General features: G+C 39.8%; 1 protein-coding gene across 2 annotated transcripts in view; it reads right to left on the bottom strand.

Annotated features, from left to right (window-relative positions):
* Positions 1-15,071, bottom strand: part of dclk2a (doublecortin-like kinase 2a) — a 337,808-nt gene that overhangs the window by 34,221 nt on the left and 288,516 nt on the right. For both annotated transcript variants that reach the window (XM_059963368.1, XM_059963367.1), the window contains one exon: positions 10,612-10,758. In XM_059963368.1, coding sequence (XP_059819351.1) covers positions 10,612-10,758 — 147 coding nt within the window. The remainder of the gene's footprint in view (positions 1-10,611; positions 10,759-15,071) is intronic.

Here is a 15,071-nt window from a genome sequence, read left to right as displayed (position 1 = left end):
CAAGCGCAAATGCTACACCTGTCCCCACACCTCCACCCTTACCACCATTCCGGGCCCCAGACAGTCCTTCCAGGTGAGGCAACACTTCACTTGCGAGTCTGCTGGAGTCCTTTATTGCATCCGGTGCTCTCGGTGCGGCCTCCTCTACATCGGCAAGACCCGACGCAGATTGGGGGACCGCTTCGTCAAGCACCTACGCTCCATCTGCCACAACAGACGGGATCTCCCGGTTGCCACCCACTTCAACTCTGCCTCTCATTCCCATCTAGATATGTCCATACATGGCCTCCTCTACTGCCATGATGAGGCCAAACTCAGGTTGGAGGAGCAACACCTCATCTACCGTCTGGGTAGCCTCCAGCCTGGTGGTATGAACATCGAATTCTCCAATTTCCGGTAATTCCCTCCCCCTCCTCCTATCCCAGGTCCCTCTCTGTCTCTCTCCCCTTTCAACTTTCTGCTTCTTTATCTCTACAGTTCTTTCATGCTTATCCCCTCCCCTCCCCCCCCTTTACCTTTCCTCTGTTTGGTTTTCCACCTGGTGCCTCTAGGCCCTACCCCCTCCCCTATCTCTATTACCGGGCTTCGGTCCTCTCTTCCCACCCCCACCCCCCCCATTCCTGATTATGGGTCTCGGCCCGAAACATTGGCTACACTTTTCTCACGGATGCTGCCTGACCTGCTGAGTTCTTCCAGCATATTCTTTGATCCACAGCATCTGCAGTTGTATTTTTGTGTTAAGAAAGCAATGAAAGTGGCCTTACCCAGATTACTCAGAAGTAATAGTATGTCTCCAACGTTAACCCTCAATGTAATGTCTGTCAGCATTTCCTTTTATTACCTGTGCAAGCACAGTAGTTTTACCATTTGCATTTGGTGAATCTATGTATACAAGTTTCACATCTGGTGATAACCACAGATTTCAAGTCAAACTTCACAGGATCTTTAACTTCTGTGAGTGTTGAGAACAGAAACACAGAAACATAGAAAATAGGTGCAGGAGTAGGACATTCGGCCCTTCGAGCCTGCACCTCCATTCAGTATGATCATGGCTGATCATCCAACTCAGAACCCTGTACCTGCTTTCTCTCCATACCCCTTGATCCCTTTAGCCACAAGGGCCATATCTAACTTCCTCTTAAATATAACCAATGAACCGGCCTCAGCTATTTCCTGTGGCAGAGAATTCCACAGATTCACCACTCTGTGTGTGTAGAAGTTTTTCCTCATCTCGGTCCTAAAAGGCTTCCCCTTTATCCTTAAACTGTGACCCCTCGTTCTGGACTTCCCTAACATTGGAATCAATCTTCCTGCATCTAGCCTGTCCAATCCCTTTAGAATTTTATACGTTTCAATAAAATCCCCCCTCAATCTTCTAAATTCCAGTGAGTATAAGTCTAGTCGATCCAGTCTTTCTTCATATGAAAGTCCTGCCATTCCAGAAATCAATCTGGTGAACCTTCTTTGTACTCCCTCTATGGCAAGAATGTCTTTCCTCAAATTAGGGGACCAAAACTGCACACAATACTCTAGCTGTGGTCTCACCAAGGCCTTGTACAACTGCAGCAGAACCTCCCTGCTCCTGTACTCAAATCCTTTTGCTATGAACGCCAACGTATCATTTGCCTTTTTCACCGCCTGTTGTACCTGCATGCCCACCTTCAATGACTGGTGTACAATGACACCCAGGTCTTGTTGCATCTCTCCTTTTCCTAATCGGCCATCGTTCAGATAATAATCTGTTTTCCTGTTCTTCCACCATTCAGATAATAATCTGTTTTCCTGTTCTTATAATCAACAAGAATGCAACAAGTAAGTCGTAATTCCTTAATCTGCAGTACGGTGGAGCAATTCCCAAATAATTTTTCAAAATCTGACACTATATCTGTATTCTCAAATAGTTAGTACTACGAATGAACGAACAGTACTTCAGTTTCGATTAAGCAACATGAACCAGCTATTCTTAACAATGAGCAATAAACTCCTGGCAGATAACAATTCAAAGATTATTTTAGCAGCTTTTCCCCAATGTACAGAACTGTGCAAATACCTTAGGCACATATACATAGCTATAGTATCTCTTTTGCACAGTACTGTATTTGTCAATGTGGAGTAGACAGCCAGTTTGTAAATCTGGCGGAAGCAAAGGATGTTAGGAATGGCAAGGGGTGTGGGAGAGGTGACAGAGAAGGAAAGCTTGAGGTGGGAGTGGTGTGGATGCAGACACAACCATCCCTAGGACACCAGACAAGGCCATTTGATTCCAGACAATTGGTATATTGATCATCACAGAATGTTCCTCTAAGGCTTCCACTCTCTCCCCTCTCCCTTCCCCTTTTCCCAACCATGATTCCCCTCTCCCTACCCACTTCTCACTCTCAGTCCACAATAGAGACCCATATCAGAATCAGGTCTATCATCACTCACAAATGTCCTGAAGTTCATTTTTTTTTAAAAATGTCAGACTTTTGGATCATCGGGCTCTCTTCCAGGGAAGGTGCAACCTCTACAGAACAGATGGTTTGCACCAAAACTGGAGGGTTTGCTAGTATCCCTAATATCCCAGTGGGAAGGTTTGCTAGTACTGCATGGGGGTTGCGGGGTGGGAGGTGAGGATAAACTAGAGCTCTACTGGGATGGGAACCAGAGTGTCAGAACAGACAGTAGAGTGGTTGTGGAGACATGTTGTTAAGACCTCAGACAAAGTCAGGAATCAAAACATTGAGCAAGATAGGTTTAATGTTCTGAGTTGCGCATATTTCAATGCATGAAGTATTTATTGTAGGAAAGGTAGATGAGCTGAGGGCATGGATGAACATATGGAATTATGACATTGTAGCCGTTAGTGAGACTTGGATGCAGGAGGGACAGGACTGGCAGCTCAGTATTCTGGGGTTCTGTTGTTTTAGATGTGATAGAATGGGAAGGATTAAAGGGGAAAGGGTGGCACTATTTGTCAGGGAAAACGTCATGTCACTGCTCAGTCAGGACAGACTGGAGAGCTTGTCCAGTGAGGCTTTATGGGGAAATCTGTGGAATAAGAACGGTGTCCTGCTGAAGGGTCTCAACCTGAAACATTGACTGTAAGATAAGAAATGCCTACCATTCCATGTCCAGACAGCACCAGTAGATCTGATCACTTGGCTGTCTTTCTACCTGCATATCGGAAGAGATAAGGACAACAAAGAGGTGGTCATTGGAGGCAAAGGAATGGCTACGGGAGTGCTTTGAGTCAGTCGACTGGGCCAGGTTCAAAGACTCATCTAGGGACCTAAATGAATACACCGTGGTTATAATGGACTTTATTAAAACTGCTGTAGGTGAGCGTAGCCTCACAAAATCATTCAGAGTATTACCCAATCAGAAGCCCTGGATGAACCAAGAGATCTGAAATCTGCTGACAGCCAAATCAGAGGCATTCAAGTCTGGTGACCAAAAAGGTTACAAGAGGTCCAGGTATGATCTCTGGAAAGCCATTTCACGGGCAAAGTGGCAATTCTGGATCAAACCTGAAACAACTTGACAGTTGTGGCAGGGATTGAATACTATCACTTCTTATAAAGTTAAATTAGAAGACACAAGAAAAACTACTGATTCTCACATTTACCTAGACTATACCCTTTTCCTCCCTGTTACTTATAAAAATGCCAGCCCCTGGCAAGAAGCGTTGGAAGTTTCTTGTAACAGTTTCTTCCCCCAAGCCATCAGACTCCTCAATACCCAGAGCCTGGACTGACACCAACTTACTGCCCTCTACTGTGCCTATTGTCTTGTTTATTATTTATTGTAATGCCTGCACTGTTTTGTGCACTTTATGCAGTCCTGGGTAGTTTTTTTTTGTTGTTTTTACGTAGTTCAGTGTAGTTTTTGTACTGTTTCATGTAACACCGAGGTCCTGAAAAATGTTGTCTCGTTTTTACTGTGTACTGTAGCAGCAGTTATGGTCAAAATTACAATAAAAAGTGACTTGACTTGAAAGTTAAAGCAAAAGATCTGTTTTTATTTTGAAACGGAAACACGTTAATTAATAAAACAGCAACTCCTATTTTGTGATCTTATGAAAAATAATATTATTTATATAGCGTGTTTTGGATTCATGTTGCCAAAATGTGGCATATAGATGATAAGTTGATATATCTGGAGATAATAACATGGGCATGAGAAGGGAGGTATTGCAGATGATTTTTCTGGGTGTTACTGAATAGTTATGTCAAAAACCAGGTGAATTCAGTGCCACTCAACTGCATGAAGAAGAAAAGGGTGTCAATAACTATGTCAAAAGGACATTAAGGGTTTTATAATTTTTATCATAACCAAATTACGAACATTGATCAGAGCTGGTTTGATAATGTGCTGAATGAGGGTGAGCATGGTGAAAATCAAATCAGGAGGTTTGGGAAGATGGTATATAACTTGGGGAATGTCCCTTAGCTCTTTTAGTCACCAACTCTAACAAAGAACTTGAACAGGTTTGACATGCAAGATCCTTTATCAAAGCCTTATGTTAACTTGACCTGATGATATTCCATGTCTCTCGGTGTTACAAGAAAAGGCATTGTTTTGTTGCTGAAATACTGAAAGAAGAAGCTGAGATAAAGCTAACACTCCACAGATGGAACAACAACACCTTTTCAGTACCTTCTTTTCTGAGGCAGACCCCGTTAAGTTGAGTGAAAAGACATTGCAATGGTATGAACAGTTATTCCGTAACTTTATCACAAGGACTGAAGCTACAGCAAGAGGCATATTGCAATCTTTTAGAGTCATGATTTGGAAGCAATTCCTTCAATTCCTATATTTATCCTAACGGAGAATGATAACAACCTAGAAATGTTCCATACAGAGAATGGCATACATTGCTTTAACTGGTATAAGCAGCTTATAGCTGATTCAGAACTGATAAATGAATGCTGAGTTTTGATGTCACTGGCAGCAATTATGGAGATAGCTGCTATCTCCATTATAAAGGAAGGACTGAATTCACCACATCAGCAGGACTCTCATAGGACACAAGTTGGACACTGTCAAGAGAATCAGAATCAAAATCAGGCATCTGAAAGCATAGCTCCTGCCAAAGGAAAGGTGATTATTTTCTAGTGTGATTTTACATTTCTGCAGCTGCCTTGTAAATAATTATAGTGCTGTGACTAAGCGAAAATCAACAGCTCCCATTATCAGTGCAGACATTATGGTGTTACACCTGTGCCCCCCTCCTTTTTGAGAATCGCAAGATCGCTATTAAGTCAGGTCAGGAGACCCAGGAAATGAGAGAGAGATGTTTGGAATGTCCTGGCCCCAGCGATACAAAGCCACGGAACAGGTCATTGTCAATTGGAGACGGAATTGTGTATTGAGTACTGTGCTTCGTGGAAGCCCTCAGGCAACGTGGGCTGGTTGGGGGATGGCATCATTCCACCCTGAGTGACATCTGAGACCCTGTGAGTCAGGATAAAAGAGGGTCTGGGGAACAGCCCTTGAGACGCACCTTGAACAGCCCTTGAGAAGAAACGCTAGAAATCCTGTAACAGCGTAATAGCAAAAGCCGGTGGAAAGCCACGTGCGTCCTTTTCCATTTGCCTCGGAATTGGTGGGCCTTGCCACAGGAGAACGGCTTTAGCTAACAACAAGGGAGAAATCAGTCCCAACGACTCTCGAAGGATCGACATCATAAAAGGAATGGGCAAGTTTTAATCTGTCTCTCTCTCCAACCAAAAGCTGCAGCTTGAATGAACTTGAGTGACTTTTATATTTCCATCGGACAATACATTATCCCCTCGACAACGATAGAGCTATTTCTTATTGATTATTATTATACCCACGCTTTTAGACTTAATATTGATGATGTATATTATCTGTATGTTTGCATTGATATTATTTTTGTGTATTTTTATCAATAAATACTATTAAAAATAGTACCATCAGACTTCAACGGACCTCTCTATCTTTGCTGGTAAGTGACCCAGTTACGGGGTACATAACAATGGAAACCTCAATCTCTAATTTCATCTATTTTCACTGAAAACAAACCAGCCTACTCCCAACCCAACTACACTTCTTTCTGTATCGAAAAGAAGGTTCAATGTAGCACAAATTTAGTGCAGAACAAACTTCAAGTCATACAATGATAGTTGTCCTAAAATTGACTGCTACTTGTGATTCAAGGCCTGGTAATAGCCAGCATTAATTACATCAAGGCTGTGAAATGGTAATTGGTTCCAAAAGCAAACACGGCTTTACTTGAATTGTGCCTATTAGGAAAAGCACACTTCACTTAAAACTAACATTGCTTCATTACATGAAATCCAAGCATACCTCTGGAAACATGAGCAGTGCCTTTGACAATATTACTTGTGAACTACATTTTAAAATAGAAGGAGAATGGTATATAGAATATACTTAAGAATATGATATGAAACAAGAAATGTCAGTGCCATTCAACTAAAAGATGCTGCCAAAATCCATTGCTGCACTGAAATTAGAAAGGCATTTACAGTATCTTTCTTGGCTTCATGTTGTCCCAAAGTAAACACTCAGAGGCCACTTCAGGTACACTTGTACACCTGCTTGTTAATGCAAATATCTAATCAGCCAATCATGTGGCAGCAACTCAGTGCATAAAAGCACATGGTCAAGAGATACACCTGTTCAGACCAAACAACAGAATGAGGAAGAAATATGATCTAACTGACTTTGACTGTGGAATGATTGTTAGTGCTTGACGGAGTGGTTTGAGTACCTCAGAAACTGATGATCTCCTGGGATGTTCATGCAAATAGGTCTCTAGAACTTACAGAGAGTGGTGCAAAAATTACAAAAGAAAAATTCAGTAAGCAGTTCCATGGGCGAGATGAGAGAGGTCAAAAGAGGATGGCCAGATGGGCTCAAGCCGACAGGAAGGCAACAGTAACTCAAATGACCATATGCGTTACAACAGTGGTATGCAGAAGAGCATCTCTAAATATACGAAGTGTTGAACCTTGAAGCAGATTGGCTACAGGAGCTGAAGACCATGAACATACACTCAGGGGCCACTCTACTAAGTACAGGAGGTACCTAATAAAGTGGCCACTAGATGTAGTTTCTGCTGTAATGTAGGAAGTATGTCTGCCAAATTGTGCTTACCTAGATCCTACAAATTGAATTGAATTGATTTTATTTCTTACATCCTTCACATACATGAGGAGTAAAAATCTTAATGTTACGTCTCCTTCTAAATGTGCAATGTGCAATCATAGTAACTTATAATAACAGAACAGTCAATGTAACGTAGAGTACACTCAAATCAGCGTCAGTTAATCAGTCTGAAGGCTTGGTGGAAGAAGCTGTCCTGGAGCCTGTTGGTCCTGGCTTCTATGCTGCGGTACCGTTTCCTGGATGGTAGCAGCTGGAATGGATTGTGGTTGGGGTGACTCGGGTCCCCAATGATCTTACAGGCCCTTTTTACACACCTGTCTTTGTAAATGTCCTGAATCATGGGAAGTTCACAACTACAGATGCGCTGGGCTGTCCGCACCACTTTCTGTCGGATCGTGCGATTAAGGGAAGTACAGCTCCCAATCCAGGCAGTGATGCAGTCAGTCAGGATGCTCTCAATTGTGCCCCTGTAGAAAGCTTTTAGGATTTCGGGGCCCATAACAAACTTCCTCAACCGTCCGAGGTGAAAGAGGTGCTGTTGTGCCTTTTTCACCAACCAGCTGGTGTGTACAGACCACGTGAGGTCCTCGGTGATATGGATGCTGAGGAACTTGAAGCTGTTTACCCTCTCAACCCCAGATCTATTGATGTTAATAGTGACTAGCCCGTCTCCATTCCTCCTGTAATCCACAACCAGCTCCTTTGTTTTTGCGACATTGAGGGAGAGGTTGTTTTCTTGACACCACTGTGTCCGAGAGATGACTTCTTTCCAGTAGGTCACCTCGTTGTTGTTTCCCTGTAGGCCACCTCGTTGTTGTTTTAGATAAGGCCAATCAATATAATGTTGTCGGCAAATTTAATTAACAGATTAGAGCTGTGGGTGGTGACACAGTCATGGGTATACAGGAAGTAAAGGATGGGACTTAGTACACAGCTCTGAAGGGCTCTTGTATTGACAGTCAGAGGGCTGGAGGTGAGGGAGCCCACGCTTACCACCTGCCAGCGATCTGACAGGAAGTCCAGGATCCAGCTGCAAAAGGCAGGGCCAAGGCCGAGGTCTCTGAGCTTCTTGTCAAGCCTGATGGAATTATGATGTTGAATGCTGAACTGTAGTCTAAGAACAGCATTCTCACATAAACATCCTTCTTCCCCAGATGCGTAAGGACAGTATGTAGAGCAGTGGTTATTGTGTTGTCTGTTGATCGGTTGTGTCGGTAGGCAAATTGTAGGGGTCCAGTTTGGGTGGTAGCAATCTGCAGGTGTAGTCCTTGACCAGCCTCTTAAAGCATTTGCTTATTATTGAGGTGAGTGTGATGGGATAAATTTGCTCTCCTAGCTCCTACAAATTTGTTAGTGACAAGGGAATCCATTTTGGTTTCATTGAGAGACTAGAAATAACGTTTTAGAAACAGCTTCTTCCTCTCCGCCATCAGATTTCTGAATGGACCATGAACCTATGAACAGTACTCACTTTTTAACTCTCTTTAGGATTACTTAATGTATTTCTATGTTTCTCATTGTAACTTAGTATCTTTTGATGTATTGCATTATAAACTGCCACAAAACAACAGATTTCACAACATACACTATGTTAATGATAATAAACCTCATTCTGATACAGAAGAAATCTGTTCAGAGATTCAAAGAAACAAAGAATAGGTGAACTGTGACTCTCTACAAAAAGTGTAAATAATTCGGGGAAGTATACAAATCTTTGAGCTAAATTGCAAATGTCAGAAAATTGCATCATTCTGGTCACAGCAAATAGATAAAATAACTCGCAGCACAAAAGGAAACTGGCAGAGAAAGTGTTGCACAGAAACTAAACTAAGTCTCCAAAAAAGTAGTTTAGGGTAGCACAAGTTCTGGAATCATTCAAGAGGGGGAATAGACGCCTTTATTATTCTTATGTGCTGGAAGATGACAAATGATTAATACAGTATAAAAAGAGGAAAGAATTAAGTTGATAGTTATTAACTGGTTACCATTAAAGGGAAAATGTTTGAATAGGTTATAATGGATATCATGATTGAATATTTAAAGAAACCATGTCTAATAGAGCCTATCTGATAAAGTGGTAAAGTTTTAGAAATAAATACATATTTTAAAAAACCTGCTTTATTGCACTGCCAGGAAATGTAAACTAATGGACAAGGATAATCCAGGGAAATAAGGTACTTGGTTTTTCAGAGACATTTGATCAAGTTCTTTAAGGAAGTATAATGTTGGTACATGACTTACAATAGTTAGAATGGGGGTTGACTATTTGGCAGACTACAACACTTACTGCCTGAAGAGAAATGATTAGTGAAGTTGTATGTGCTTCAATGTGCATCCATTACTGCTTGTAATAATTGTGAGTAATAAGGAGCAAAGCATTTGTAATGATATTATCAAATTTTCTGATGAAACAAAGCTCTGGGGGCAAGTACTGAGCACAACTATGACTGGTCCAAATCTCCTTGAAGATAGTCAATTATGTAGATGGATGGAGATGAGGCAGATTGATTTTAAAATTAACACATGTAGAATAATACACAAAGGAACAGTTAAGGAAGTAAAAGTGAATTTACATAATTTATTTCAGGTCCCAAATTACTTCATTATCATATGAAAGACAAACAATGATTGAATCAGTGCAGTCTGAAAGACTCAGAGTTTGTGGATAAGTTGGGCCTTATAACTCCAGCTGGAAGACCTTTAGGCAAGGGCTTGCTTGAAATCTGCAATGAAATGCACAGGACCCAGAATCCTAAAGTATAAATAGATCTGACACATGATCTACCCCTTTGCATCACATTGAGCAGCCTCACCAGTCGACCTTAAAAGAATTACTTAAAAAATTTTCAACTTATATTTTTGTGGGAAAGAAAGGAGAAGAATGGTGGTGGTATCCATCTCCATCGCCCAGCATCATGTTCCTTCTCAATCCTGCGCAGTCATCAGGCTATTAGCTTGGTGTTTAATGTGGCTCAGGGGAGACAGGATTCTGCTGACCATTTGCATTTGTGCAATAAATATTTAAATCATCTTCAGTGTTTGTATCTGCTGTGCTGAAACACCAAATTGATAGTGCTGTTCAGAAAAACTGATTTTGATCTTGCTCACTTATCTTTTCATAAAAAGATTATAAGTTGCTAAATATGTGTCAGTACAATATTTTGGTTATTATATCCAGTGAAATCTGGGACTATTCTAGTATTGAAGATGCCTTGACAAACTAATAAAATAGAAGATTTTTGCATTAAAAGCTTATTTCACAATGTCACGTTGACATTATCAGTTTTCTACAAAGCCTATGCTCACCCATTATTGCAGCTAATGTCAGATTCACTCCACTCAGATTTTATTAACGTGGCATATCTCATACACTGCTTTAATTATAGATAAAAAGAGAGCTGATACTTTGTATTCCTAAATCATACATTAATTACAGAAATAAAAATCATCTAGCATATATGTATTTAGCAAACATACCAGCAAGTTTTCTGGCTTGATGTCTCTGTGTACAATGTTGAGACTGTGGAGATATTTGAGAGCAGAAGCCAGGTTGTACATCATCGCACTGGCATCTCGCTCTGTGTACTTAGTTGATGATGTGATTGCATCAAACAGGTCTCCACCCTGTCAAGAAAGTTAAAAAAAAGATGATAAAAACAAGCTGACAAGAGCCATGTGGCACAACATGATCCTTTTAGGAACAAAAATATGAAGCCCTTGCAGTTCACTTCTGTAAGAATCACAGAATGATTACAGCAAGGAAGGAGGCTATTTGGCCTAGCCGAGTAAGTCCATTGAGACTGTATGTAAATGCAATCTGATTAACCCCACTCCCCGACATCTCCCCACTTTCCTCCAAATGCTATGAAGATAACCTGCCAATCCCTTTGCTTTAGTACTTTCTTTAAAATATGCCCTCTGGATTGTCCCTTCACATCAAAATATAATAGTTTGCATTTCTTAGCCTTAAGCTTAATCTGCCACTTATCCATTCATTTCATCAACCTGTCTACATCTCCTTGAAGCCTATTATTATCCATTTGAAAACGAATTTTGATGTATGTTAAGAATGGTAGAGGTCTTAGCATCTATCTCTCTAGAATCAATTTCTACATTACTCTCTACTGCAAAATGCAACCTTTTACTATTACTCTCTTTTCTGCTATTTAGCCAATGTTTTATCTATGCTGCTACACCACCTTTTAGTTATGGCCCTTAAGCTTGATGACAAAATTATTAAGTGTCACTGCAATTCGAACCTCATAAACACCTAATCACCCTCACTGACCATCTGAACAATTTCACGAAAATCTCCGAGTTAGTTGGGTCGCATTTGCATTTAACAATTCTGTGCTGACTTTCCCGAATCAATTCTCACTTGTCCAAGCATCTACTCATTTTGTTCCTGATTACTCTTTCCAGACCACTCTACTCAATTGGGTAAAAGTGAGTGGCCGCTATTTTTGGGGTTATTACTTAAACCCTTGTACGAACAAGAGTCTAACATTTGCAGTGATCCAGTCCTCAGGCAAAAATAGATATTTGGAAGATCATACCAAGTCCTCTGCAATTTTCACTCTTACTCTTTACTCTTACAATAATTTCCCATTGGGACTGGGAATAGTGCACAGGAAGTGGTAAAGAAGTTTTAGTGCAAGAGGACTTGGTCTTGTCTCTGCATTAAACTATTGGAATGGATTCTTAAGCACATGATATATGAGTGTTTGGGAAAGCATAGCATGATTAGAGATGGTCAACATGACCTTGTGAGGGAGAGGCTGTGCCTCACAAGCCTGATTGAATTTTTAAGGAAGAGACAAAATCATTTGATGAAGATAGAGCAGTGAATGTGGTGTATATGGACTTTAGGGAGGTGTTTGAGAAGGTTCCACATGATAGGCTCATTCAGAAAGTCAGGAGGCATGGGATCCAGGGAAATTTGGCCTTATAGGTTTAGAATTGGTTGCTCATAGAAGGCAGAGGGTGGTAGTGACTGTTGAGTATTCCACTTGGTTGGAGATAAGTGGTGCTCCACGGGGGATCTGTTCTGGGACACCTGCTTTTCGTGATTTTTATAAATGACTTGGATGAGGAAGTGGAAGGGAGAGGTAGTAAGTTCACAAATGACACGAAGATTACCAGTGTTGTGGATAGTGTAGAAGGCTGTTGTAGGTTACAACAGGACATTGATAAGATGCTGTCTGGCTTAGAGAGCATGTCTTATGATGATAGGTTGAGTGAGCTAGAGCTCTTTTCTTTGGTGTAAAGGAGGTTGAGAGGTGAACATGGAAATGGGTTAATAAAAAGCAGATGATGAGATGAGATTGCAAGCTGGAGGCATTTCCTCAGGGCAAAATTGCTAATAAGAAGGGCAGAAAAAAGTACACCGGAGATGTTAGAGGTAGATTTTTTACAGAGAGAGCGACAGGTACATGGGGCATGCTGGCAGAGGCTAATATGTTGGGGAAATTGAAGAGACTCTTACATAGGATGAAAAAAGAGTTATGTGGGAGGGAAGGGTTTGATTGATCTTATAGTAGGTTAAAAGGCCACCACAACATTGTGGGTTGAAGGACCTGTACTGTTTTATATTCTACAGTATTTTTAGTTGAGAGTGGGACTGCTGCTCCTAAGTAAAAAAAGGTAAAACTGGATATAGGCAGGTACGGGGGGTGGAGTTTCAAGATGGCGACGTAAGCATCTGCCTTTTAGGCGCTCTTTATTTTTTTAACTATAATCACCCTTTAATTAGACCTTTTCGAACTTAATCATATGAGTTGCTACCTTTGATTGACCCTTTTTTCCTAAAATAATAGTTGATCTAATCTTGTCAAACCTAAAATGGCTACAAGTAAGAAATCGGCTAAGGATCCTGTATCCATCGACGCAATTGTTGGTCTTTTGGACACTAAACTGGATGTTAAATTTGCGGCTATGGAAAGTAAATTGGACAATAAACTGGATGCTAAATTTGCGGCTCTGGAAGGCAGACTAGAAGGTAAATTGGACAGTAAACTGTTAAGTTTGGAAAGGAGGATTACTTCGAAAATATCCGATCTTGAAGGAGTTGTTAAATCGCTTGAAACTAAGTTTCAGTCGCAGGCGTTAGAGGTTCAACAGCATGGAAATAAGATCACGACTCTTGAACAATCAATTTGTGAAAAAGCACGTATAATTGAAGTGTTAGAGAAGAAGATAGAGTCGACTGCTAAAACTTTAGATCAGTACAAGTTTAAAATTACTGATCTTGAAAATCGTTCTCGCAGACAGAATTTGCGCATCATCGGAATTCCCGAAAAAGTTGAGTCCGGTGATTTAACTGAATTTTTCTCTAAATTACTGTGGGAAATTTTCGGTGGTGAAGGTTTGAAAAATGAACCTGTTATTGACCGCGCTCATAGAGTTGCGAGGCTTTCGTCTGTGTCTGATAAACCACGAGCGGTGATTGTTCGCCTTCATTATCCTCGTGAGAAAGAGCTTCTAATTCGATTAGCTCGTAAAAAAGGTATGATCTCCTACAGAAATTATTCATTTCGAATAGTTGAAGACTATTCGTATGAAGTAATGAAAGCCAGGATCGCTTTTAAACCAGTGATGGCAGAGATTCATTCGATTGGTTTTAAACAAGCTTTAATGTATCCAGCGAAGCTTAGAATGGTGCTGCCCGACAACAGTCTACACTTTTTTATCACTCCTGAAGAAGCGAAGAAATTTGTTGAAGAATATCGATCCTCTAGTGCAACTTGAACTATGAGTTACATTGAAGATTTTTTTTTGGAGAGAGGATATTATTTCATTTTAAGTTTTAACCCTGGAAGTTGGGTTATAACTTCTTATTTTGAACTATGGGTCTGGGTCTTTTTTTTTACTACTATTATTATTGCTTATAGATGCTGTTTTAATTTTTATAATATCCTTTTTTTATATACGTTTGTATTTTGTAATAATGAATTATTTTTTTTTTCAAAATGTCGTTTCTTCTTCCCATAAGTCTTTACTTTTTATAAGCGTTTATTTGCTTGCCTGTATTTAGAAATGGAACAAAGGTTTTGAATTCTTTTTCTTTAGTTTTTTTTAAATATGTTGTAGTGTCTATTAAATCTTTTTTTTTAAAAAAAAAATTCTATTTTGATAACTTTTTTACTATATTTTCTTATTAGATTGCTGAATTTATATTCATATTTTGTAATATGGCTTTCTCAAAATGTCGTTTCTTCTTCCCATAAGTCTTGGCTTGTGAAACGTCATCTTTGTATCTGAATATGGAATTTCTTTTTTAAAGGTGTATCACATTTTTAAACTTTAATGTGCATTTTTTTTTTATTAATGATCTTTCTGGTTTTACTATTTTAGTTTTTTTTTGATTTGTCTGATATGGGTGTGTATGTGTATGTGTATATATATATATATATATATATATGTAGGTATATATATATATATATTTTTTTTTTTGCAACTCTATATTTTAATTGGGGTGTTATATAGTTTTTTCTTAAAAAATTTTCTTATGGAGCTGCCATCTTGAAATGGGGGTAATATTAGTATTAGTTTATGCGCCTGCCGCTTGGCTTTCTTTCAAAGGGTGGGGGGAGGGGGGAGGGATCTTTTTTCATGCTTTTGCTTTTTATTTTTTTGCTTTTAGTTTATGGGCTGACTTTAAATTGTTAATATTGTTGAGGTGTCAGGATCTCCGGTTGCTCCTGAATCAATTTTCCTTCTTCCTAAATTGTGGGTTATGTGTCTTTTTAACCTTTTATGATACACACAATTAATATTGGTATGATGGATAAATCTATTAACTTTATCTCGTGGAATACTAATGGTTTAAATCATCCGATTAAACGTAAAAAAATATTTAAAGTATTCCATAGATTGAACGCTAATATTATTTTTGCACAGGAGACCCACATTAGGAGGGAGGATAATCAACGTTTTTT

Source organism: Hypanus sabinus, chromosome 3 (assembly GCF_030144855.1).
Source record: "Hypanus sabinus isolate sHypSab1 chromosome 3, sHypSab1.hap1, whole genome shotgun sequence".
Lineage (NCBI taxonomy): Eukaryota > Metazoa > Chordata > Chondrichthyes > Myliobatiformes > Dasyatidae > Hypanus > Hypanus sabinus.
Note: the sequence above shows the minus strand (reverse complement) of the source record. Positions and strands in the feature narration are given on the sequence as shown.